General features: G+C 45.0%; 3 protein-coding genes and 1 long non-coding RNA gene across 11 annotated transcripts; 3 read left to right on the forward strand and 1 right to left on the reverse strand.

Annotated features, from left to right (window-relative positions):
* The first annotated feature begins 401 nt into the window (after window positions 1-401).
* zmp:0000001167 (protein phosphatase 1 regulatory subunit 12A) lies at window positions 402-11,950 on the forward strand. Of its 4 annotated transcripts, none has more exons than XM_029153190.3 (25): window positions 402-807; window positions 3,477-3,607; window positions 3,815-3,933; window positions 5,128-5,284; window positions 5,388-5,532; window positions 5,628-5,702; window positions 5,823-5,902; window positions 6,448-6,635; window positions 6,787-6,896; window positions 7,000-7,191; window positions 7,336-7,418; window positions 7,517-7,606; window positions 7,770-7,871; window positions 7,959-8,060; window positions 8,176-8,266; window positions 8,348-8,476; window positions 8,560-8,662; window positions 8,762-8,865; window positions 9,042-9,101; window positions 9,191-9,213; window positions 9,294-9,357; window positions 9,441-9,545; window positions 9,739-9,789; window positions 9,993-10,043; window positions 10,719-11,950. In XM_029153190.3, exons 1-25 carry the CDS (start codon window positions 532-534, stop codon window positions 10,803-10,805), a joined length of 2,718 nt encoding a protein of 905 aa, XP_029009023.1. In that variant the 5' UTR covers window positions 402-531; the 3' UTR covers window positions 10,806-11,950. The 4 variants fall into 4 exon arrangements, with proteins under 4 accessions (XP_029009023.1, XP_055365841.1, XP_029009022.1 ...); XM_029153189.3 differs by having other exon boundaries at window positions 403-807; window positions 6,424-6,635; XM_055509866.1 differs by lacking the exon at window positions 9,993-10,043 and having other exon boundaries at window positions 6,424-6,635.
* An 878-nt stretch (window positions 11,951-12,828) lies between these two features.
* Window positions 12,829-17,916, forward strand: pgghg (protein-glucosylgalactosylhydroxylysine glucosidase). 2 transcript variants are annotated; one of them, XM_029153193.3, is made up of 14 exons: window positions 12,829-13,424; window positions 13,827-14,123; window positions 14,201-14,411; window positions 14,478-14,913; window positions 15,003-15,122; window positions 15,299-15,430; window positions 15,503-15,614; window positions 15,861-15,933; window positions 16,006-16,142; window positions 16,231-16,364; window positions 16,877-16,972; window positions 17,035-17,132; window positions 17,224-17,447; window positions 17,679-17,916. In XM_029153193.3, exons 2-14 carry the CDS (start codon window positions 13,880-13,882, stop codon window positions 17,753-17,755), a joined length of 2,094 nt encoding a protein of 697 aa, XP_029009026.1. In that variant the 5' UTR covers window positions 12,829-13,424; window positions 13,827-13,879; the 3' UTR covers window positions 17,756-17,916. The 2 variants fall into 2 exon arrangements, with proteins under 2 accessions (XP_029009026.1, XP_040927076.1); XM_041071142.2 differs by having other exon boundaries at window positions 12,829-14,123.
* LOC121202295 (uncharacterized) lies at window positions 16,966-18,318 on the reverse strand. Its single transcript, XR_005897806.2, has 3 exons — window positions 18,106-18,318; window positions 17,198-17,326; window positions 16,966-17,104 (listed from the first exon to the last, which is right to left on the reverse strand). It is a non-coding gene; the product is annotated as an uncharacterized LOC121202295 (long non-coding RNA).
* A 105-nt stretch (window positions 18,319-18,423) lies between these two features.
* incenp (inner centromere protein) lies at window positions 18,424-25,907 on the forward strand. 4 transcript variants are annotated; one of them, XM_055509864.1, is made up of 22 exons: window positions 18,424-18,541; window positions 19,409-19,557; window positions 19,702-19,812; window positions 19,924-20,780; window positions 20,868-20,910; window positions 21,044-21,113; window positions 21,231-21,366; window positions 21,485-21,524; window positions 21,634-21,693; window positions 21,800-21,887; window positions 22,001-22,141; window positions 22,444-22,461; window positions 23,191-23,300; window positions 23,388-23,508; window positions 23,601-23,711; window positions 24,009-24,175; window positions 24,303-24,423; window positions 24,753-24,833; window positions 24,961-25,002; window positions 25,104-25,166; window positions 25,247-25,388; window positions 25,471-25,907. In XM_055509864.1, the coding sequence occupies exons 2-22, from the start codon at window positions 19,418-19,420 to the stop codon at window positions 25,644-25,646; spliced, it is 2,838 nt and encodes a 945-aa protein (XP_055365839.1). In that variant the 5' UTR covers window positions 18,424-18,541; window positions 19,409-19,417; the 3' UTR covers window positions 25,647-25,907. The 4 variants fall into 4 exon arrangements, with proteins under 4 accessions (XP_055365839.1, XP_055365838.1, XP_055365840.1 ...); XM_055509863.1 differs by lacking the exon at window positions 18,424-18,541 and adding an exon at window positions 18,548-18,743; XM_055509865.1 differs by lacking the exons at window positions 18,424-18,541; window positions 22,444-22,461 and adding an exon at window positions 18,548-18,743.
* The last annotated feature ends 67 nt before the right edge of the window (window positions 25,908-25,974 follow it).

The raw sequence follows: 25,974 nt of genomic DNA on the forward strand, positions 1-25,974 counted from the left end.
AATATCTGTTAGTCATGTCCTAAACTGCTCGCCTGAAGGTTTAGGTGACGTTTGTAATACCTGAAAAGTATGCATACCTATATTGTATGAAATTCGTTCAACTGGAAATGTTTTCAAATATGGGTCCTGAATTCCCGTCAGCAAAAATAAAATGTATTGGAAAAAATGGCTTGTCAAAAATATGTTCTGTGTTTAGATTTATAATCGATCGTGTTTTTATTAAATAACCAATTGATGTAGGTTCACTTATTCCTTTTTAAAATTTGTTTTATTTAACTTGACACGTTTAAAACTCATTTCAAATCAAAGTATTTCAGACCAAGTATCTATAATATTCTTCATCTCACATTTTTATTAAAACACAGGTTACCAAGATGCACTTAAATGCAGCATACTGCCACCAAAGTTCGGGGCTTGGCTTCCGGTGTGTCGCCACCAGGGGGCGCAGCCCGGGGGAGGCTCAACCCAAACCGTCCGCTCCGCTTTTCCCTCGTACCATGAGTTGAATCTGTCCGGGACAGAGCAGGGAAGATGGCGGCCACTGACCATTCCCGGTCCGAAGCTGCCAAACAGCGTCGGCAGGATCAGCTGCAGCGATGGCTGGGCTCGGACACGGATCGGACGGGAGCGGAGGCGCGGGAGACCTCGAGCGGTTCCGGGACGCGGCGCGCAAAAGTCCGGTTCGCCCAGGGAGCCGTGTTCATGGCAGCCTGCTCCGCCGGGGACCGGGAGGAGGTGGCGGCGCTGCTCCGCCAGGGCGCTGACATCAACCACGCCAACATAGACGGACTGACAGCGCTGCACCAGGTCCAACTGCTCGAACTATGCTAACTTAGCCTCAGTCCGCGTCTGCCGCGCTCTGCATGACGCGCTAGCTAACGCGGCTAAACTGGCAGTAACGACCTTAAACGGTCGCTTTTACCACGGGGGTTTGTAAGTTGTGGCCTTATCTGTGTGTGTGGGGGGGGGGGACTTAAAAAGTCCCAGCTGTCACGACTGTGGCGCTGGACGCGCCGGAATGAATGGGGCATTTAAAGGTGGCTTTTTGCAGCGGGCGGTGGGTGTGAGGGCGGTAAACGCGCCCCGCCGCAGCCCGTGGATCAGCGCAGGGTGACGGTAGAACACAACCAGGGGGGTCCATCATCCAGTCATCAGTTTGGTGTTCAACCCAAAGTGGTGAAAACTACAAGTACCATCACGTTGTTAGTCGAAGTGTGTTTTGCCTTTTGTTGTGTAATTGCTGCTTTTGCACATCCTAAATAGGCTGCGGGGTTCAGCGTGTTTCAGTCCTAATGCGGCTCTGCCCTCCCTCTGACTCCAGCCATAACACAGAGCAGAGGTCTGGACAGCGTCACTGTCACACACAGTCCCGGTGATGCAGTGTTTCCTCCGCTGTCATAAACACGCCGCTGTCTCCCTGCCTGCGTGCGCTGAGCTCACAGCCGCTCCTCGCAGCTCTCCGCGCGGCTCCTTTTCCAGCCCGAAGGCGCTGGATGTTGGCTCAGCTGGCCGTGGAGCGTGTTGTGTGTTTTGATGGTTGGTGTTTTCACTCTGTGTGTGTGTGTGTGTGTGTGTGTTTGTTGAGGTTGCCCTTCCCGTGACCGGCTCAGATGGCCCGGCCCGGATGCCGGGTAAACCTTCCCACTTTTGGTCCATCCACATGTTGGACCACCATCCAGTTTGATCCCTCTCCTGCCCTCCATCCTATCCGTCCCCTGTTGTTCATCAGTTGCCGGGCAACCAGAATTAAATATAGGCCCACACTCTCCAAACTTTCCATCCTCTCCATCCAAAGTCTCTCTGTCTTCTCCACCACTCTCTCTCCTTTGCCCCCTCCTCTTCCTCCTCTCTCTCTCATTCCCTTTGCCAATTCCCCATGGACGGGACTTTTGGGATTTTCAATGAAGAAATGGAAAACATTCCTCGAGCAGCACAAGCTGCTGTTGTCAAAGGCGATTTCCACAATGAATCACTTGATGACCCAGTGAGAGATTCTGCCGGGAGGCTGTGTGTGTGTGTGTGTGTGTGTGTGTGTGTGTGTGTGTGTGTGTGTGTGTGTGTGTGTGTGTGTGTGTGTGTGTGTGTGTGTGTGTGTGTGTGTGTGTGTGTGTGTGTGTGTGTGTGTGTGTGTGTGTGTGTGTGTGTGTGTGTGTGTGTGCACCCTCATATTGCCCAGGGAGCAAGAAGTGCCCACTGTTCATTCATTGGCTTTAGAGCACCCCCCCCCCCAGGCCACGCTCTGGCTGTGGAGGGTGCCACAAGCCCCAATTCAGGCACTCACAATGACTGTGTCTTAGTTTTTTCCCAGCACAGTCCCTGGCTAATTATCTCATATTATGACAGAGGGAGGAGAGCCGCTTTGTGATTAGTTGATTTAGACTAAAAGTAAAGCCTCTTAGGTGGCTTAAGTCCGGCCTGATGGACAAGGCCGTGTGCCTCTGCAGACACTCGCCTGTGTGATGGTCGCAGTAGTAACGAAAGGCAGGAAGCGGTGTGGTTCAGAGCAGGTGTGTTGAAGCGAGTATGGCCATATTTTCCCGATGATGCTGTCTTGATGGTTTCTGTAGATTAAAGGCCACATCCAGTGTTTTCAGCCGTTTGGCTGGGGTGAAGACAGATGCCTCAACAAGTGTTATTGTTGTTGACTGATGTTAAATGATAAATTGCCACGTATGTGACATGTCTCCGAGACAGCAGCAGAACTGTAGGCTGTTGTTTTTGTCTTAAACCCTTGTTTGTCTGTGCACTCTTAAAGTCAATTACAAGCGTCATGTTACTTTTGTGTTTCTAGCTTTACTCACTTTAGGATTTGCAGCAAAAAACAGCAATAAGACAAAGTTACCCAGAGTTTGGAGTCAACTGTTTTTTTTTGCTGTATTTTAAAAACTACACAAACTGAATGAACATATTTGTATTTAAACATTTTGTAAATGCTGCATCTTTTAAGGGATAAGCAAAAAAAGTATGTGTACCGCACGTTTAAATCAAGTCTCCCCACAGTTTTAATTTCATATGAATAATTTAAGACTTAGTAAGACACAAAAATGTTGTACCAGAATAGGAAAACTGCTCATTAACAAAGGTCATACACAGTCTCAGTCCTCTGAGGTTTGTTCCCCATAAATATTAGATGAAATTAAAGCAGGCTGTCATAAAATAATACCATGGGCTGCTCATGGGATTCATCTTGGGACTTGTGTTGGATCAGCAGCTAAATTGATTTGGTGTTCCACTCACACCACAAACTGAATGTTTTGGAAAGTACTTGAGGGCTTTTAGCAACGCACTTAACAGAAAGTCATTACAGCGAGTAGACACAGTAGTCATTGTTTTAGTCCCGGCTCTTTTTGGGAGTTTTGTCTATCGCGACAAGCCAAACTGAAGCCAGTCAAACAGACTCTGTGATTTTCTTTGTCTTTCTTAAAATAAACAAGCAGTAAACGCTGTCGGTCACGCGGCCCTGTGCCCTCTCGCAGGCCTGCATCGACGAAAACGCTGAGATGGTGCAGTTTCTGGTGGAGAGCGGCAGCGACGTCAACAGAGGAGACAACGAGGGCTGGACTCCGCTGCACGCGGCAGCGTCCTGCGGCTTCATCCAGATCGCTAAGTGAGTGTTTACTGCACGGACACAGCAGTGCCATTATTAAACGCCCTTAGCTAACATGCCCACATGCAATCATCTAAATGCCAATGTGTCACAGGGTTTGATGGGACACTTTAGTAAACAAGAGTCAGATCAGTTCAAAGAATCAACATGTGAATGCATATGTTTCGGTTTTCTGATTTTACTGTGAAATGCGGGTTGTTTTTGAAGATACCTGATAGAGCACGGTGCACGAGTTGGAGCAGTCAACAGCGAAGGGGAGCTTCCGCTGGATGTGGCCACAGAAGACGCCATGGAGCGGCTGCTCAAAGCCGAAATCAAGAAGCAAGGTGAGGAGCCGAGCAGCAGGTGAGCGGAGGCTTGTGTGCAGAGCGACCACGGCCCCTGACCTTTCACAGCATCAGAAATAAACGCCTTTGGCTTTGATCTGGCTCGTTCCAGTCACTGTGCAACCGGATTCTGGCAGAAATGACACATTGCCACCGCGCCAGCAGTTTGAAGCCTGTGATCTTGGAGGCAGAGGTTGTGTTGTGTTGAGTAATGGCGCTAAATAAAATGCTTGTGTTCTGTGCAGTCAGTCATTTCACAGAGAAGATTTAGCTTCTGTTTAAACACACATGCAGTAATTCAGCGCCTTTTAAATCATCGCCTTTATTTTAACTCCAGGTGTAAATATTTTCGCTGTGATTAAACGCTCAAGTAACTACTTTTTTTTTTTAATAGTTTGCTCTATTCTTTTGTTAAACACTCCCCGCACTGTTTAAATGCCCTTTAGCAGCAATAACCTCAAGCTGGGTGGACTTTGAATCATAGCCTTTAAATAACCGCCGTGTTGGATTTATTGTTTCGCTGCGTCTCCCGGCATCTGCTCTGTTCGGCTGGTGGACGGCAGCCCTGACGTGATCCTGTGCGATGCCTTGATAACTCTGGGCTGTCGAGGCTCTGGGGCAGTTTTAACTGCTGCAAATCACCATGCTGCCTCTGTTGTACCGCTGCTTGAATGATGTGTTCATGCTGGTACGCAGTGTCTTCTTCGCACCATACATAGAGCTGTGTGGCTTCCCACAGTCTTCATCCTCGCCACAGTTTCATCAGGCCACTGAACATTTTCCCAATACTGTTGAGGAGTGTTATGGTCTGTGGCGAACTTCAAACACAACGATCTATGTATTATTTTCTTTTTAAGCAGCAGCAGTTTCCTCCTACTTCCACCATGATTTGTGCATCCTACGTTTGTTCCAGAGATTCCTTTCAGTCTTGTTTCTGTGGTCGTCTTTTATTTTATTAACCTCCCGTAGACGTCCCGTGTTTTGCCTATGGAGTCAGCTGAGCGCCTGCTTTCAGGGAGGGCGGCTACAACACATCTCCATTTATAGACACTTTCTCTCGCTGTGGACTGATGAATATCTAAACCCTATTAAGATTATTTCGTAACCCTTTTGTAGCACCTCTTGCATTACAACATGCATTCGGCGTTTAAACTGGCAGGTGAAGTGTGTCTGTGTTTTATTTTTGCTCGTCAGGAATCGACGTGGACAGCGCTCGAAAAGAGGAGGAGAGGGTCATGCTCCAGGATGCCAGGGCGGTGCTGGCAGGAGGTGGTACTCTCACACCTCACCCAAATACCAGGGCAACCGCTCTGCACGTCGCCGCTGCCAAAGGCTACATCGAGGTCCTGAAGTGAGCGAAAGACCCCCCCCTCCCACACACACACACACACACACACACACAAGGGGAGCTCAGTCACTCCATTGTTCCTCATTTTCTACCTCCTGTCTCCCAGGGTGCTTTTACAATGCGGGGTGGACGTGGACAGCAGGGATGTAGACGGCTGGACCCCCCTGCACGCTGCAGCTCACTGGGGACAGGAGGAAGTGTGCTCCCTGCTCGCTGATCACATGTGCGATATGGCCGCCGTCAACAACGTGGTGAGCAGGAAACAAACAACCTTTTTCCCTTTTCAAGTCTGTTACGAGCCCGCGCTCGTGTTAGGACCAATTTAACCCTGTGAATATCCTTGTAGGGCCAGACACCTCTAGATGTTGCAGATGAGAACCTCACGGATGGGCTGGAGGAGCTGCAGAAGAAACAGAACGCTGTGAGTGGACCCTCGGACCGGCTCCACAATTATCTCACCCACTCAGATAAACCTGATGTGATTAATGGTGTTCAAGCTCCAATGTTCTCTGTGTTTATGTGTGTTTATATTCCTCTTCAGTTACGCAGCGAGAAAGAGAAACAGAACCCTGTTATTGAGACCAGTCCTCAGATCGCCATGGTACCGGTCCGCATACGCAGGTTAGTGCCAGTGTGCTGGTGCGTGGGCATGTGTTTGCGTGTGTTTATGTGGACACAAGCTATGCTGTTCCTGCGCTGAATCCCTGTAGTCCCAGTACGAGTTGTCTGCATGCAGGTATGATGAAAAGTCCCAGCATTCCTTTGATCCTTTGAACCATGGTTCTTCTATCTGCTGACCCGGACTGGAATACATGTTGCTATCAGTAACCTTCTGTGTCCTAGTTTCATACTAAACATGGTGTAGTGAACATTCAAGTGAACCTTAATACTTTAGGTTTATGGTAATACTTTCATTTTAAGATTTTTAATAAGCTGACATGTAAAGTACATTTAAAGCAAACCCACAAAAAGACAGCAGTTCCACACATCACATCTTCATCACATAACGTTGACCCACTGTCCCTCCCACTGATGTGTTATTTGGTGCATGCTTGCTCTAATTGGCTGCACGTGGAATGATCACTGATCAGCTCCCTGCATGCCACCTGTTGTTCCACCCCACCTTGGCCCCACCCCTGCAGGACTTCTATCTCTCGTATGAGCAGCAAGGAGAAAATCTGCCTCCACGAGCGGGAGAAGCACCCACCTCCGGCCCTGCAAAGCAGCCCGGCAGAGGAGGAGGAGGAGGAGGGCCAGACGGGGCAGAGTCAGAGCCAGACCCAGAGCCAGGCGAAAGCCTCCAGCAGCTCCAGCTCGGAGGACGAGAGCGAATCCGAGAGCGATGCAGAGTCAGGTGAGGGAGGCCGGTGGTCCATGGTGGTACTGATAATATCTGACATCTGAGTGGTGTGTGTTTAGAACAGTAAGTACTGACATGTTAGCAGTTATTAAGAGGGGATTATACTACGGAGCTGTTCATTTATTGCTCACCTGTGTGGTTGCAGATAAAGCGAAAAACCGAGAGATCATCAACAACTTGAACAACAAACGCAACACCAGCAGCCTGCTTCCTACCTCCATGTCAACGAGTACCGTCACAAGCCAGGTCAAAAAGGTAATTTATAGAGAAATGCTGTACTGAACAGCTAGTGTGTGGTTTCACTGCGTTAGTCAACACAGAACATTAAAAGTGGGGGATTGTGTTGGCTGTGTAACAGGAACCAAGCAAACCTACGGCCACCGAGGCTCCTGGATCGTGGAGGACGTCTTTGAGGAAGGCAGGCAGCTCAGTGACTCTGGGCTCAGTCGGACTGTCTGACTCCAGCCAGGACTCCAGCCGACCTGCAGAGTCGGGCCTGGGAATGACCCGCTCTGCCTCCAGCCCTCGTCTCAGCTCTGAGGACACGAAGGTACCGGCGCAGGCAGGGATTTATTCAACCACGACAACACAGATCGTGTTTTATAACGCTACCATAACAGGCTCCAATAAAGGCTTCTTTTATAGCCTCCATTTACTGATTCCCATAAATAACCAATCCCACTCTCGTTCTCAGGAGCCGAGGCTCGCTCGGGTGCCCCCCATTTCGACGCGGAAGCTCTTTAGTATACCAGACAGCAGCCCTGACAACTCCAACAGGTGGGTCTGCTCGCTCGTATGCGTGTGCACTTGTGAAACCAGAATGTGTTCTTCTGAGCCGCTGCATATGTGCCCTTGTCACCCTGTCTGTCTCTCAGTTGGCTAAGCCGTAGCTCCTCTTACACCCGGCGCCTTCATAGTCAATCAGGGAATGACATCACTAGCTCCTCCCCCTATTTGCTTCACAGGTCAGTCACGCTTGCGTCTGTTTTTTGTTTGCTGTCCTGTTTGTGCGTGAATGTTTTGCAGTGTCATAGCTTATTACAATCCTGCAGCAGTGAACACTCTTTTCTCTGTGTGGGGCTGTGAAAGACACCAATGTGTTTCCAATGGACTTTGTCCTATTTGTAGCTCATCTTATGGAAAGAGACTGGATGATCCCACCATGACCTCAGGTAGCACAGGAACGAGCTCTGCTGGACTCAGCCGTCTCAACAGCGTCCTGGCACAAAGGTATTTATTTATTTGCGTACTGTAGGTTCATTATTTTGTCCAATTATGTGAAATCCCTGAAAGACTTGAGTTATCCCTCTCCCCTAGACTTCCTCAGGAACAGACAGAGAAGAAGGATCAGCCTGCCGTCACAACGTCCAGTTCTCAGAGCACAACTGCGGGCGAGCAGGAGACTAAGCAGAGGCGCAAGTGAGTCTTGGTTGTTCTTCTGTGTTATCGAGAGGGCTATAAACAAAACAAAGGAAAATCGCCGCAGGGCTGCTTGTGCTGCTGCGTGGTTAAATTTGTCCTTTGACACGCGTAGGTCATATCTGACGCCAGTGAGGGATGAAGAAGCGGAGGCACAAAGGAAGGCTCGCTCCCGACACGCCCGTCAATCCCGCCGCTCCACTCAGGTGCAAACACCCGTTCAGATGCTAGTAGGATGAACGAGTTCTGGCATCTCAGGTGTGACGTTGTCTCTCCTCCTTCTTAAGGGGGTGACACTAACAGATCTTCAGGAGGCAGAGAAGACCATGAAGATGGACAATAAGGGGAAAGAAAAGAAGGAAGAGGAAGAGAAGGACAAAGAGAAGGAGGCAAAACCGAAGAAGTTAGACGAGGGGGTGAGAGCCTCTCACTGTTCAGACCTGTAAGTGTTGCACTTGTATAACGTGCTGTTACATAGCAGGAACAACTGTGTTTGCAGGAAGTCAGCTGGAGGTCTCGGATAGCCAGCCTGCAGAAGTCTGACCTTCTGGGTCTCACACAGCCGGCTGGAACACCACGCCCTCAGACGGCTGACCGGAGAGGTAGACGCCACCACTTCCCTTTTCTAACAAATCGTAAAGCTTCACAGTGCTGTGCTGTTTAAATATTTGACTTTCTCTTACTGTCTGACTTTGTTCCAGATGTTGAGTCCAGCACAGGGGAGAGTGAGACCGAGCGATGGGCCAGGGAGCGCAGGGAGAGGAGACAAGCTCGGGCCAGAAGGAAGGGACTGAAGACCGGAGAGGTTAGCGCTTCAAGCTTCTTTGTATCTGGGGAAGGCAAATCGTATTAACACAAGAGGATGTAGTCAGCAACAGCAAATACAAACCTGAAAAACCAGAAAGTGTGGCAACGAGCTCATATAGAAACATGTTGTGCCCTGTTTGTTGCGGCTCTCATTATGCTGTCTGTCATGTGCAGAATGACGACAATGATCCCAGTGGAGAGGAAGAGTTCTCAGGAAGTGGGCTGGATCCTCAGGTATTTGTACATGTGTGTGCATCCGCGTGCATGGTTTTTTATTCACCCCCTCCCCAATACTGACCTTAAGTTGTCTTCTCTGTTTACAGTCTGACCAACATATGGGTTTCAGGTATAAATGCATGCTTTGATCAGTTTCTTCATCCTGCACCTGTGGGAGCACCATCTCTGACATCTACACTCTCCTTACAGGTCTGACAGATCTGGTACGGACCCTGCACAGAGAGGACAATGTGAGACCAAGGACTTTAAGAAGGTCAGCAAACGGAGCTGATGTTGAGGTCATATGACTTCTTTGTGCTTTTGTCCCCTTTTCTTATTGGTGTGTCTGTGTGTCAGTTGTTTGAGGAGGTCTCCCGAGAAAACAGCCAGCTCCAGTCTCAGCTGCACGACACTCAGAGGATCGTCAATCAGACCAGGTTGGACCTGGAAAAGGCCACGCAGGTGATGACAGACACAAGATTTAAGGAACTGTTACCTTCACGGTTTAAACCCTCACATTTTAGATCTTGAGGCTAGTACTAATCCAGTCACTTTCAAATAAAAAAAATGCAATCATCAGCAACTGTTGCTTTCGTTTTACTTTTGTAAACCACGGTTGTGGTTGTGATATTAATAGTTCTTGTTTATCTAACAGAGACAGGAGCGCTTCACTGACTGTTCAGCCCTGCTGGACCTGGAGAGAAAGGTAATGCATCCCTGTCGACGTTGTTTCTGAAGCTTCATCAGCCTCACTACGGCCACCCCTGCTTTCTGTTTATGCTCTCTCGTCTCTCCTCTCCACTCGAACCACTTTCTCACTTGTCTTCGCCTCACCTTTGTGGTCCTTCCTCCTTTTATACATCACTTTCCGTGCGCACCCCACCCTTCTCCACGATTTTGTGTCATAAGGACCGGAGGATGTTGGAGCGGCGAATGGCAGAGCTGGAGGAGGAGCTGAAGGTGAGGAGACATTCGAAATGGAGCAACGCGTGCTCACAGACACTTTGCATGTTTCTGCTTGATTAGCTTGGCTGTAGCTTGTGCAGTGCAGCGTTGTGGTGAAGGCACAATGCAGTGAGCTGTTTTACACAGTGCAGCAGGTCCAAGCTGCTGTAGATGTCTGTGGGATGTTCATCTTGATATTGCATCTCACAGGTTCATTTGGTTGTTTATCAAACTATTCAAAGTTTTATTACTAGAGTGAAATGATAATGGTTTCACTTTCCTTAAAAGCAGCCATGTATTGATCTCTAGTTGAAAACTGAAGCAGATAATTACAATATAAATAGATGTTTAGCTACACCAGACAGTCAGATTAAAGTTAAAGTTTGACTTCTTGTCCTTGTCTTTCTGGTCTGTATGCTAAACTAATCTAAAAGACTGTTGACTGCAGGTTCATAGCCACTATTCAGATAAATAATCATTAATCCTCTTAACAAAAAGTGTGTGTGTGTGTGTGTGTGTGTGTGTGTGTGTGTGTGTGTGTGTGTGTGTGTGTGTGTGTGTAAACTTTAAGCTAAATATATTTTAAAGACACTTAACCATAATATAATGAGAAATTATGTATATTCCTATAAATCTGGATTTCATGATTTAAATAATTTTAATTTTAATGTTTGCTTATTTTACCTCCAGGTTCTGGTTGACCTGAAAGCAGACAACCAGCGTCTTAAAGATGAAAATGGAGCACTGATCCGTGTCATCAGCAAACTCTCCAAATAGATATGGAGAGAGACATGAAGAGCAGGGACCCCCCCCCCCTCCATCCACACATTCCTCCCAGTGCCAAAGAGCGAGAGAAAGGGGGGGAGCAGATGAGCCCCGCAGCTTGACTTGGATTGTGATGCTGCTCTGAACAGCTGGAGTGGCTTTTGTGTGCCTCGATGCCCGTCTGTCACAGAAACCCGAAGGCATGTTAAGCCTGTGGCTTCGGCCAGAGGCTCCCACAGTAGCAAACATGAGACTTGACAGCAGCCAGAATGTCCGCGGCTGGTGCAACACGCAACACACTACGTGTACTATGACGGTGCATCAGGGGAACACTGAGATGCACACACATTCCTATGCGTGCATCCAATACTTCCTCGGTGCACATTCCACTGAGCGCGTAAGGCAGCATTGGCCTTAAAGCTCCCACTTAGTATTTATTTATGAACATTTTGTGAACTCACTCACGTCACACATTTACATTTTTCCCCACTCACCGTTCAAATTCGACGAACAGTAAAGGTTTTGGTGTATTTGTTTTTTTTTTTTTAACTCTACACATTTGAAGCTCTTTTTTCAGGCTCGGTTTTTATACTCAGCTGTGTTTTTTTTGACACGGGGAAGTCCATGAAGCTCTGTGGGGTTGCTTTGCTTTCACATTCAAGCGTTTGAACCCACCTACCTCTCCACCTATGCACTTCCCCACAAACATTTTGGTTTTTGTGACACACTCCATGCTCTTAAAAAAATGGCCGCAGAACCAGGTCAGTTGAACACAGCACTTTACTTTTTTCTAAAGCAATGAAAGTTATGCAAGGCTTTGCCCGTCCTGACACACTTCGGAACAGCACCTTCTCACCTGGTAAGTGAGGGAGAGGTTTCCCATTGCTGTAGGTCAAAGGTCATTGCACAATGTATGAAAACTATTGCTGTTTTCTCAAAGCCTATTGTGCTATAAGTGATTTTAATTATTACCATTGAAAAGATATTTTCATAGTTCTTTCTTGTCAATTCCTCTCTAACACGGGAACATGGTTATATGTGTACAAACATTAGTCTTGAATACCCTTTTGAAGTACATTTCCATGTAGCCTGTCTTCACATTTTGGTTTTCTAATATATTAAATGGCTGTCTGCACCATAATAAAAGTGTGTTTGTAGTGACTGCCTGGTTAATCTGCATCTAGACGGCCTCACGTCTGACAAACAGGCTCAGCGGTGAAGACCGGTATCCGACCGGTCTTCAGCACTGAGTCTTCCTCATTCTTTATCCATAAGATGTGACTGATTAGTCATCATATTTGTCAGTTGTGCGATTTGCCATCTCTGCTGAGCTTGTGCCATCTCTGTGTATGTTGCTGTTTTCTACATCACTGGGGATAAAGTAAAGTGGAACAGAGCTGCTGCAATACTCAGAGTCTAACAGAGGAAACAGCAACACCAATGTATTTACAGTATGTGGGACTGTTCAATTAATCTGCGGCTCCCAGGTGGACCGTACATCATGCCTGACGTTATGTAGTCTGGATGAGTGTTCAGTTGGTGACTAAAGCTGTACGAGTCCTGTTGTCATCTGAGCCCCGTCCATTTGCCAGAGCACATTTACCACCAGTCATCCATCTGTTTGTCTCATCTGAAAGCACAGAGATGGACCACTGTCCTGCAGGGTAGAAGCACTGACAACAGACTGAGCTCCTAATAAGGAAGGGCCGACTGGCCGAGGCTCCCTCTGTAAATATCCCTCAGGTCTGAGAACGGCAGAGGAAGAGGGAAGCGGATGGATTGCAGCCTTATATGGACAAAGCGCTGCTTTTCCCAGGGTTTGTGGCTCTGACCCCCGGCATGATGCCAGCTGCAGCACACACAGCTCCTCAGCGCCACCAAGAGGCGCAGCTCGAGTAATGCTGCAGCAGAGGGCACAGGGGCAGAACCATGGTCGGACAGACCAACCTGGAATAGATGAGAACAGGTGGAACAAAAAGCCACCAACCCTCCGCTGCAATTCACAAATTCATTAATTGGGGGTGTATTATTATGTGTTATCCACTCCAGGGATTTAATATTAGATCATATGATTGGAAACCTTTGAGCAGCTGTAACTATGTCACAGTGGAAATATGTATGAAAGCACTGACTGAATAAGACGATGCCCCCACAGACTGTGAGTCTGACTGCGGGACACGTAAAAGGACTGAAATAGCATCAAGTGCAGTAAAAGGCTGCAGAGCGATTGTTAAGACATTTACGAGAGAAGTGAAACGAAGAAGGGCTGAAAACATAAACATTCCTACTTGAACCTAGAGAGGTTTTAAGTGGTCTGGTGCTGGAGCCGGACGTGGTTGTCAAACAGACTTCAACATGTGTAGAAATAGTGGGATTAGATCAGAGCACGTGCCAACAGCACCTGAAGGGCACGTTCCTCCATCCTCCATAAATCCGCGCCATGTTTTTCTGCAGGCCACGGATCACGTCCAGGTTTTCCTCGCAGCCCAGAGTTCTGAGGCCTCCGCCTCCAGCTGGACCGACGCTCAGCAACTTCACGGCGCTTCGCTTTGACTACGTTTGAACTGGAAAACGAATTTGCAGTTGTTGTTTCTTTTTTTTTTTTGAAGAGTCCACTTCGAAGAACAACCGGTTTGGGAACCTTCTTACTTCTGCTTAGTTCTTCTTTGTTACAGAAACAGATGTGTCTTCCTGTTCACATGAGGGTGAAACATCCCCACTGTTGTGTGTATGGAAGCGAATTGGGGAGGTTTTCTTCTAAACTGTAACAGTTGCTGCGACTTTGAGCATCTGTTTCCTGTATGTTCTGTGTTTGTGAGTCATATTTATATTGCTCATTACTGGGCAATATTGTGTTGGGATGGCATGTGGACGTCTTGTGACACAGATGTGTCAAAGTACACAACCTATAAAAAGGCTGAGAGAACCATAATCTGAAGTTTTGTAAATGAAGTTCTGTTATGTAATATAGTGAATATAGTGACCATTGACAGGAAGGACCAGCGTTTGCTTTTCAAATATTTCTCCATTCAGCTAAAGGTTTCCTGGAAAAACCCACCCCCACACTCAGTGATCCCCTCCTCATCATGTCCGGTGACCCCGACCCCTACATCTTCTCCACTGACGTTCTACCCAGTGACCCCCGCTTCCTCCCTCCGCTGGCCAATGGACTTCTGGGGTGGAGGGTGTACAACCCCATCATGCACATGGGTTGCGTGTACAACGGGGAAGGCGGACACTGCCACCGAGCAGACGTGCCCTGCCCTCTGGCTGTGACGGTGGAGACGGAGGCACCCGCTCAGCATTCCTACAGCCTGGACACCCACACAGGTCAGGCCCGTGGGCTGCCCGTCGCTTCTGTTGGTCGTGGTTTGTTTCTTTGCCCACGGTCTCGCCTTGTCGTCCAGGCATTTTTACGCACACGCTGAGCACAGCCAGTGTAACGGCGTCACAGTCGTTGTACTCACACCGGTACTACTCCAACATGATGGTGATGGAGGTGATGCTGGTGCGTCAGGTGACGTCAGCGGAGCCCATCGCTGTGAAGCTGCTCAGTTCGTTCACACCCCAAAGCAAAGACATTGTTTTCGAGGCTGGCCCTGATTATAAGGGAGCAAGGTGAGGTTGACACGCACAGAAACCGTCCATTTTGACAGGACCAGATTTTCACAGTTAACTTCTCAGGTACATCCACGGACAGACGACTACAGCAGAGGTCCCAGGGGGCTCCTGTCCCACAGTGCACCTCATCTGGACCCCCATACCCCCAACCCTTACTCTGCCTCCAGACCAGAGCCAGGCTCGCTGGGGCTTCATCCTTGTCGTGGCCAACAGTTTAGACTCTGCTGAGGCCACTTTTGACCAGGCCCTGGAGCTAATGGCGACTGGTAACCTGCGTCTGTCTCACGAGAAGGCCTGGACCGAGCTGTGGTTGGAGAGCAAGTTGGAGGTGACCGGGTCAGAGAGGCTCTGTAGAGCTCTGATTGGCTGCATGTTTTACCTGCTCAGCGCCTTCCCCTCCATACACGACACCTCCGGCTCCTTCGGTGGAGTCAGTCCAGGCGGGCTCTCTAATGGTGGGGCTGGTCAGGACTACTGGGGCCATGTCTTCTGGGACCAGGTGAGGCTTCTGGGAAAAGATGGCTGCTTATGTTTCCTACATGTTGTGGAATACACTTTGTCTCACAGTGTCCCTACTTGCTGTGACAGGACGTCTGGATGTATCCTGGGATCGCCCTCTTCTACCCCAGATTAGCTCGAACTGTGCTGGAGTACAGGGTGAGGACTAGACAGGGTGCAAGAGACAACGCCCAGAAGCAGGGATACAAGGTATGACTCATTCCACTGACAACAACTGTAGGCAGGTAGGTTAAGATGTGTTCAGAGGGTTTAGTGTGAGGCCTTAGTTTTCATGTCGATTTATATCCATCCATCCGTCCATACATCCTTTTTCTACCAGGGAATCTTATTTTATACTTGAACATAAAACTTTTTTTTCTTCACAGGGACTCAAGTTCCCCTGGGAGAGTGCTGTGTCCGGGAGAGAGGTATGTCCAGAGGATGTTTACGGACAACAGGAGATTCACATTAACGGAGACATCACCATGGCCTTCCAGCATTATCTCTACCTCACTGAAGTACCGTCAGTCCCTACCCGCTGTCAGACGTCTCACCCCGTGGCATGGTATTAACTGAGCTCTTGGTTGTAGGATCTGTCCGTGTTCAAAGAGGGTCAGGGCAGCGAGGTGATATACGGCGTGGCTGATTACTGGGTTTCTAGAGTAACCTGGAACCCAGAGGACCAGAAATATCATCTCCTAGGTAAAGACCAGTGTTCTAGGATAATAGCTCCTGACTTTGTGATGGCTTAACATCTCTTCATAGTCATTTGTTTTCCCTGCTCTGTGGCTGAGTGCTGTATCAACTCCATCAGACTGGAGTAATCCATCAAAAAGTCTCTCCCTCATGGTTTTGTCCTTTAAATGTATGTTATATTGTTATGGAAGTTTAGGAACAACACCAATTTTGCCAATAAATACAACTTACCATTTCTTCTGTGGCATTAAGGCGTCATGCCTCCTGACGAGTATTACAGAAACATCAACGACTCTGTGTACACCAACACAGTGGCCAAATTCAGGTACTAGCACATCTTGTAAGGTAAATACTAATTTATGTAAAACAGCAACACTAAACACTTCTAATTCATCAGTCTGCAGTTTGCTGTGGAGTTGTCTGACCTCCTCCAACATTCCACACCCAAAGAATGGAAGGAAGTGGCCCAACAAATAATGATTCCTTTTGACGAGGAGTCCCAGTACCATCCTGAGTTTGATGGCTATAATAAAGGTGCAAGTTAAGCCCTTCTTGAAGTCGAGCAGAAAAATGGACCGTGCTCGTTACGTGAGAATGGATTGTGGCTCTCTCTCTCCCTCAGGTCAGCCAGTAAAGCAAGCGGACACAGTAATGTTGGGCTATCCGCTGGGGCTGACCATGTCCCAGGAGGTCCGAAGAAATGACCTTCAATTGTACGAGCCTGTAACGGACCCAAATGGTCCAGCCATGACATGGGTAAGAATGTTGACTGGCTACTTTAAAGTAGGTAGGTCTATGGTTTCTACCTGAACCATTTTGTAAGATAAGATCCTGAATGTGTACAATGGTAAATGGTCTGAACTTATATATAGCGCATTTAAACACCCTTCCAGAATCCAAAACACTTTACACTACTTCTCATTCAACCATTTACTCTCACAATCACATACCGATGCCAGCAGCTGCCATGCACCAGCGCTTGCTCGAAACACTTCAGTGTCTGACCCAAGGACACTTCGACATATCGACCACGGTGAGGGCTTGAACCGCCAACCTTGCAGTTAGAGGACGACCTCCTTTTATATTAAAAAAGATCACACACCTGAAAGTGCCACTCTGTTGATTTTATTGCAAAGTACTTTAGGAATTAGTTTGCCTAGTGCTTGTTGTACACAGAACCAGCTGTGCTTTACAGTACCTGTCACCTGTTGTTGTTACCACATTAATGAATGTGTTTGCTTTTGATGCTTTTATTTTACACTGTAAAGGGTATGTTTGCGATCGGCTGGCTGGAACTTGGAGAGGCTGAGAAAGCTCAACTTTTACTCAACAAGTGCTTCAAGAACATCCAGGGCCCGTTCCAGGTATCATCTTGACTCCCAGATGAGAGTTTTTGCAAACATTTGTGAATGACCTTTTTCCACAGGTGTGGAGTGAGTCATCAGATGGCTCGGGTGCCGTAAACTTCCTCACAGGTATGGGAGGATTCCTGCAAGCTGTACTGTTTGGTTACACTGGGTTCAGGTCAGTCTTCTGTATTACTATCAAAGAAAATACATTCATATATAGACACAGGAGGTGAAACTTACACATTCTTGTTTTTTTTTTTAAATAGAGTTCAGAGAGAATGTCTGGCCTTTTCTCCATTACTTCCCAATGACATTTGTGAGCTTTGCATTCGTGGTGTCAACTACCTGGGCCAGCAGATGGACTGGCTGCTGCGGAAAGAAGAAATTTGTGTCATACTCCGGAAACACAGATCCAAATCTAACAATACTAAGCTCCATGATCTAGAGGTTGTCCTAAAAGCATCAGGAACCAAAATCCCTCTGACACCAGGTAACACATATGCTCAGACATGCAATAAAAGAGATTATTGTTTGTCAGACATGAGGGAGGGCAATCAAAGCTGGTTGTCTTGAATAAGTGTAGTTAAATTGCAGACATTTTTAGGTTTTAAATTAAATTTATTCTGCAGTGTGTGTCCAAATATATTTTTTTAAAAGCTTTGAGCATGTGTATTCTTTATATTTGTGTGGTTACTTCATGTTCATATATCTGTGTTATCAGGGCAACCAGTAACTTTTCCTCGAGAGCCCGGTTGCGTTCGTAAAGTGGCATCCACATTTTTCTGCTGGCCCATCTGAAACAGAAACCCATTGTGTCCTGCCTACGTTAAAGTCATGTGCATGAAGATATTTATATCTGATCTGCTATTACGTTATATAATTCCACTTGAGTCAACAACTACTTGCTATTTTAATAATGTGTAAGTTTCAAATGATTTAATAAAAAGAAAACACAAAGAGGTGTTCTTGCTTTCACTCAATTTCAAAACCTGCAGCACAGCAATTTTAAACACCTCTTGTATTGTGCTAATTTATCATTTTAGTATCTTAACAACTCAACTACTTAAGTGTAAAAAATTATCAAAAAATGAATTAGGTGTCATATAATAGATAAAAACCTTATTTCCGAGTTTACCGTACGTTCTTACCTTTGTAGTGTGATTGACAGCAAGTCCCACAATATGCAAGTTAGAAAATGAAAAAAAAAACATCAAGCGGCTGTACTTAAATGCATTTATCTTTCCGTATTAAAAATGTTATGCCTGCAAAACTGCTCAATGTGAGCGTGATTAAAAGTCCCTTGTATATATTTTTGTCAAAAGCGCTGACAGAACACGTGATAATGTCGTTGTTAAATTCCGCTCAACGCCGATTGGTTGGTTTAAACCAGAGAAGCGCTGTAATCCCGCCCCGAACTTCCCCTGCGTGTGCACGGTTTGTTTTCCGTTGTGGGCCGTTTTGCCCTCTGTAACGTTTCGCACTGTAGAGACATAGTGGCTTTCCCCGCCCTTCTGGATACGCCTTTCACTTAATCGAACCTCTACTTGCGGAGCTTCGGGATTGGCTGGGGAAGTTTTGAACAAGGTAAACGGTTTCAGCGGGTGAGTGGTAGTCGTGCTGTTCCTGTCCGGGGTTTACTTTTAAGACGCAAAGAAAAGTGGCATCAGTTTAAGTTTTTGCTGCTTTTGTTTAATTCTCACGTCAGCATGCGATAGAATTTTTTGATTTTCCAAACAGTGTCGTCGACGAGCACCGGATTTTCTTTTCTGAAAGTCGGATAACGAAGGTAATCACAATACCCGCGTTTGCTAGCGTTTGCCAGTTACATTTACGTTAGCTAGCTTCCACATTAGCTTAAACAAGTCTAATGAACCTTCACTTACGACACTGACGTTGGTGCTTGGCCATCTATTTAAAATATTAAGTCTTCGCTAGTTATATTAGCTTGTTTCATGGGTAATAGGTCATGGGTCTGACTCCAGTCCTTTTTATTTTTGTAAGACATTTGGTTTTAAGTCAAGCTAGCCTTGCTGTCACCGTGTCAATGCTGTGCATTGCTATTATAAGATTAAAACGAAAACAACAAAAAATACTATGTGAACTGAGTATTCAAATAGACACCACACCAATCAGTCCATTAAACTTGAATACAAATCGTTATCACTAGCAATAACAATGACATACGAACAGAACAAAATGTTACACTTGCCGTCAGTAAGTTGCAAACGTACGTTGTATTATGAGCAGATACTCGTTGCTACTTCTCTACGTTATTTTAGTCTAATGAGTAAGTGAGTGGCGATATAACCATCAGATGTCACAACTCACTGAACAATCAGATGTTACACTTGAATTTTTACCATGCTGTCTGCTGTTAAACAGGGAATCTCTCTGCATCACCAGTTGAACAAAGCTGTTTTTCTGTTTTTAACCGGTTCGTTTAACCCTCAGGCCGTCACCATGAACTCCGTACTGTCATCTGTGCAGTCCCTCATGCAAATGTTTGATGGCAAAACACAAGAATTCATTAATGACATTAACAATGTCCACATGGTTTGGCTTGAGGAGATCCAACAAGAAGCCAACCGCATGTTGTCAAGGTGAGCTTTCAGTAATCATCAAAGTCATCTGAATAAGCTATTTTAAACCATTACATGTTTTTATATTCTGATATACTATAACAAGTGGTTTGGCTGATTTCTCCTTAATACGGTCCCTAATGAAGCCTCTTCATTCAATTTTAGAGATTTTAATGATGAACCAGAGTTGATGCCAAAAACGCCATCACAAAAAAAGAATAGTCGCAGGAAGCGTATATCTCTAGGGCGTCAGGAGGAAAATCAAGCAAATCGAAGGTTTGATGCTTTATTATTTAGCTTATTTCAGACCAATAAATGTCATATCAGTTGTGTTTTTATTATGTTGTGCCTATTTAAGTTGAAATGAATTGTTTGCTTTCTGCCCAGATTTTCAAAGGGAAGGCGCAGTAATCTTCGTGGCTCGTCTAGCAAATCACTAAACTTAATTCCTGAAGAAATTCCTGAGTCTTCTGCTTCTGAAACCAAAGCTTCACAGGCTAAGCGACCCACCCGTAAAAACAAACAAACGAAACCTAATGTGGACGAGGATGGGACACAGCCATTTAGCCACAACTGTAATACAGAGGATGTGCAGAACAAGAAGCCACAGCTGGTAAATGATGAAAAGCCGGACAACAATAGCGAGATGGAGGGTAATCTTTGTGGCTCGTCTAGCAAATCACTAAACTTAATTCCTGAAGAAATTCCTGAGTCTTCTGCTTCTGAAACCAAAGCTTCACAGGCTAAGCGACCCACCCGCAAAAACAAACAAACGAAACCTAATGTGGACGAGGATGGGACACAGCCATTTAACCACAACTGTAATACAGAGGATGTGCAGAACAAGAAGCCACAGCTGGTAAATGATGAAAAGCTGGACAACAATAGCGAGATGGAGAGTACAGAAGTAAAGTTTGATGGCGCATGCATCCCTGCCCAGTCGCCACCAAAGGTACCCTCACCAGAGATTGTTGTCAGAATCTCATCAGTAGACCGCTTGTCTGCTGAACTGCTTGAAAAACCAGAACCCTCTCCCAGTCGTTCTGCTGCAAAGATTGAAATAGCTGGATCTGGTACCAGCTCGCGTCAGAGTTCAGTGCGATGCTCCCTCAAGCTCCGTCACTCGCTGGCTGGTTTACGCCACAGTATGACGCAGGAGTCTGTTCGCCGCGCCTCTCGACGCTCCATGATGAAGAGGAAAGCTTCTCGTACGGGCAATTCCACTTGTAGCAGCAATGTTGCTGGTGAGAACTAAGCTGTGTTGTTTTCTGTGAAATGTCAATAATTTGTAACTCTTTCTCACCGATTTTTATTAAATTGTATTTTTGTAGATGACTCCCCTATGGACTCTGCTGATGAAGAAGAACAACAGGCGTGAGTAATGACCCAAGATAATCCAGTGTTTTGACCCAGACTTAAATTCTGTGTTTAATAGGTGCAGTGTGTGCAGATGCTTATGTATTCTCCAAGTTTATTTACCAATACAAGTTTGTTTACTTTTTTACAGTGTGTTGGAGTCAGCTGTACCTGCAGACAAAGAGGATAATGCAGGAGCAGAACTTTCAAAAAGTCCAACGGTATGAAAATATGTTTGTCTATTATCATTGCCAAACTGAGAATCCCAATTATATTTGTTCTTGTTGAACTGTCTCACTTATTTCTTTTTGATTTCTATTGTTTGTTTTAAACAAAAGTCTACACAGACTCAGGAGCGTGCACATCTATCTGTTGGACGTATTACTCGTTCTGTTGCTGCAAACTCTCCTAAACTGGCGCCTCCTTCATTGTTTACCAGTGTGGTAACAATGAGCACCCCACAAAAGACAATAGGTAAAAGAGCTGTTCAAGTTGTTGTTCAGTTTTATAGAATAGTTCTTGTATGTTAACATGGCTGGTATCTGTCAAGGCCCCCAGTTTGTGCTGTATAATGAATACATTTATGTTTCAGGTGTTGCTGACAAGCACCGGATTACCCAGTCCAGTCGTAGGTGAGGGCTCAGTGTGTCTTTTTTGTCTCTATCTAGTGGGAGTGACTGTTTTTTTTTAATTATTATTATTTATTTATTTAAGTGACTTGAGCTTATTACCTGCATTCAGGTTTAAGGGTTGTGATGCAGGAAGCGAACATCAAGGAACTAGGGTGTTACCGTCACATTGGTTAAAAAACACTACAACAACCATATGCACACAGAGCTATTAACGTGTCATTGTTTTGAAACTGTTGGTGTAAATTTTGTTTCGCGTCCTTTTTGTGTGTCCCAAGGTCACGGCGCAGTACAAAACGCAAAGCACCAGATACTGTAGAGGAAAGTCCCACAAAACGGTTCTCTCCTCCCAAGAAAAGCCAGAGTGTAAGATGATTGTTTGTTTCTTGAGGTTAAAAAAAAACATAAAAATGTAAGTAATGAATAACTTCCTAACAGGTTTTGAATTTTTTTCCCCTGTTTTTTTTGTTTATAAACAGGCAATCAGACCAAATATGAGATCATTTCTTCACACCGTGCAGAAGAATCAAATGCTAATGATGACTCCAAATTCTTTCGGTCGCTCTTCTGCGATTAAGTCCTTCATCAAACACACCACTCCGTTGAGAGTTGATCCTAAGGTGACTATTCTGGAGTGGCCTTTATGTCAAAATAACAAATGCTTAACTACAGCTTAATTTACATCAAAGCTGAATTGAAATTTATTTCATACCAAGTCTTGACGTATATTTACAGAACAACTATTCATGATCCCTTTTTAATTGTATACCTTTCATACCCACAATTATCTTTAACACCTGTCATAAAGTGAAGTCACTGCACATTTTTAGAATTTAAAAAATGAAAATGAAATGGCTCACATTTTGTTGAGCTGTAGCATTACTCAAGCCCATTATTTGCATGTTTTCTTGTCCCTCCCCAGCTCAGTCTTGGTGTAGTGGTAAGTGTAAAGTTGAAGCACTGCTTGTTGTTTATGGGTGTTTAGGGGCAAACACTTTAGGAAAGCAGCTTGGTCGTTTCCACATAAACGAAGAATCAGACATTTGAATACATGAGAGCAGTATTTAAAGGGTCCGTCTAAAACAAAATTAGACCCCATGTAGTGCATGTGTCTGTATACACAGTTTGACAGCCTCCCAAATGCATTTACACTCCCACCTAACACTCCTGTTTAGCCATCTTTCATAATCTAACATCCACCAAAAGCTTGAACTCACAATTGAACAAAATTCCACCGGAGGTGAACATCAAAAAAGTCTGTCTTGACCAGAAACCATGTCACTTGGTGAGGAGACCACACTGAAGGTCTGTCCTTCTTTTCTTTGGGAGATTAACTGCTTCAGAAATAACTTCTTCCAATCACATTATTCTGCCCTTTTTAGTTATTGTCATAGAAATGGCTCTGGAGGTGCATCAGATGAGGTGTACTTCACCAACTGTAGATTAGATACAACTGTAGCTGATATTTAATTGGTGAAAGACAAATGGCACAAAATCTTAGAATAAAATTTTCTTTTGGGAAAGTGTTTTTCCATATTCATGCACTCCAGTTGCCACTTGATTGTTTAAACATTTACTATATATTTACTATAATTGTTTTGATGACATAATTTAAAAAAATGTGACCATTATGTTTGTCTTTTTGTTTGTTTGGTTTTTGTTCAAAAAGACAAAACAGCGTAACAAGCTGGAAGCCATTAAAAAGAAGCAGGAGCAAGAGGATGAACGAATAAAGAAAATAGAGGAAGATAAGAGAAAAAAACAGGAGGAAATGAAAAGGTGACCATTCAGCATGTTTCTGAATAAATATACTCTGGATGACTGTCTAATCTGTTATTGTATAAACTGAATATTCTTGTCTTCTAGGAAGAGGGATGAGAGGCTAAGGAGGGTGTATGAGGCCAGAGTGAAAGAAGAGCAGAGGGAGGAAGAAAAGAAAAAGAAGATTGAGCAAAAAATGGCTCAGATAGATGAAAAAAATGATAAGGTGAATGTGATGCCTGGATCTGTATTTTTATGTAAAAACAGACAAAAGCAATTTCTTTAACTTTTTTTTTTATTTTTTGATTCCTTTTTCAGCGTCTGGCAGAAGAAAAGGCCAAAAAGAAGGTGGCATTAAAACGCCAAGAAGAGCTGGAGCAGAAGAAGAAACTGGAAGAGGAGGCCAAAAGGAAGAAGCTCCAGCAAGCGGTAAGACTAAATCTTCACCAGTTACTAAATCCATGAGTTCACAAATATTTGGCATTGGATCAGTTAATGCAATCAGAAGATTGTATTAATTTAGTTTTAGGAAATTTAGGTGGATTCAAAGGAAATAATGATGCAGAATCTTTAATGCACCAGCTGTATGTAAATGCAAAGAGCCATACTGCTGTTTTAGATTGTGTACTACAGAGTTTATTACACAGCTGCAGATGCAAAGAGGCTTGCCATCGCATGTCATTTTTAATGAGATTTTCTTTTTTTTTTTTCAATTCACCTTTTTAGGAGGAAGAAAAGCGGCAGCACGAGCTTCTGGCTAAAAAGAAAGCTGAAGAGGAGGAACAGCGAGCTCGTAGGCTGGCGGAGGCTCGCAAAGCGCTAGAGCTGAAGAAGGAGCAGGAGCGCGAGAGGGAACGAGAGTTGGAGAGAGAGCGGCAAGCTGCTGCTGAAAGGTCAGCTAATGTCCCAGTAGCATCTACGCCATCATCCAAGCTGTCCTCACCTTTGGACATAAACATGTAATCAATGGCACTAATGGAAAGGTGAGGTGGTTTACTAAATAGAGGTCTGTTCTTCCAGGGAGCGAGCAGAGAAAGAAAAAGCTCTGGCTCTGCAACGTGAATTAGAGAGAGCAGCCAGAGAGAAAGAAAGGAGGGAACTGGAGGAGAAAAGGAGGCTGCACGAAGAAAAGATAAAACGGGTGAGAAATCTGCATTTATAGAGAATGTGTAATACCGGAGGAGAAGCCAGTGTTTTATGGCATGAATGTTGCATACAAGATGAAAGACTTGAGATTTTTAAGTACATTTTGCACATGTTCTTCTGCAACCTAGTTTAGCTAGGCCAGCCTTCATAGGTGATTTATTGCAGCAGCAGTTAATTTAATTTAACAATCTTCCTTCAGGTCTACCATACAGCTAATAATTTACTGTTGATTCTAATGCAGCTGTTTGTTGTTAACCCAGGGCAGATGGTACAGTGCATTGGTTTTTATTGTTGTTTATCTTCTAACTTACTTTGTTCCACCAGGAGCAGCAGCAGAGGTTGGCTGCAGAAGAAAAAGCTGCTAAAGAGAGAGAAGCTGCTGCTAAAAAAGCTGCTGACACACGGGTAAACCTAAAAATAGTACTGTGACTTGAGGCTTTAACAGATCCATGTAAAACAATATGAAAATGACCAACAATACCCAGACAGTAATGATAATGACAATAGCCTTATTTTTTCTTCTGCAATGAAGGCTGCTGCTGCTACTGCCTTGAATGTGACTGTGGATATTGAGGTGAGTTTTCCTCTATTTCACCATTAGCTTTTATATAATCTACACATAATTGTAAATGGTGTTTCTCCCAGATGTGAAACCTCTTCTCTTGATCTTTTCAGAGCTCTGTAATGACCACACCTATAGGAAAAGGGGCTGGTCTGAATGTGACCGTGGATATTGAGGTACTTGGCTCAATGTCCAACCATGCAAAATAATGGACATCCCATCATCAAACTAAAACCTCCTTTTTGTTCTTCTGCAGAAATCGCCACAGTCTTACTCCCTCACACCAAATTCTGGAAACTCTTTAAAAAGTACTGAGGATTATGGGATGGACCAAAATAGTGACGACTCTACCGATGATGAGTCTGCACCAAGGAAACCGATTCCATCCTGGGCAGAAGGCAAGTGTGACAAAGTTTTTTTTTTTTTCTTTGGCCATGCCTACAGCACCTGCTGACATTGTATTTCCTTATTTTATTCCAGGTCCCAATCTGCAGCAGATAATTATGAAGCAATACTTCAACCCTCCAGATTTAGACTCTTTCTTCGGACCAATTGAATCACCAAAACTGGAAAACATCTTTTACAAGAGCAAGCCACGGTATTTTAAGCGCACCAGCTCTGCTGTGTGGCACTCGCCTCCAGTAGGACACAAGTGATTCTGTACACGGATACAGATGCATACTGCTGTATAATGTTAGTCTTGTTTGTGTTCTGTTTCCAATAAAATGTAATTTTTAATTTTTTTTTTCTTTTCCCCACTATTCTACTTGTTTTTGGTGTCAGTGCTGTAGTTTTGTCAGGTAATGTGCATGTAGGTGACGTAATAAAGTTGATGCTTGAACTTGTAAAACACGTCTGTATAATCTAAATATTTGAATTTTCTTGTTTTGATTGATCAGTAAAGGCTTTTATTTGAAGTCTGTCTGCTTCCTGTTAATAAATCCTAAATTGTTGTTGATTTAGAGAAATGTGCCTGCAGTGAGT

Source organism: Betta splendens, chromosome 6, assembly GCF_900634795.4.
Source record: "Betta splendens chromosome 6, fBetSpl5.4, whole genome shotgun sequence".
In the NCBI taxonomy this organism is placed as follows: Eukaryota; Metazoa; Chordata; class Actinopteri; order Anabantiformes; family Osphronemidae; genus Betta; species Betta splendens.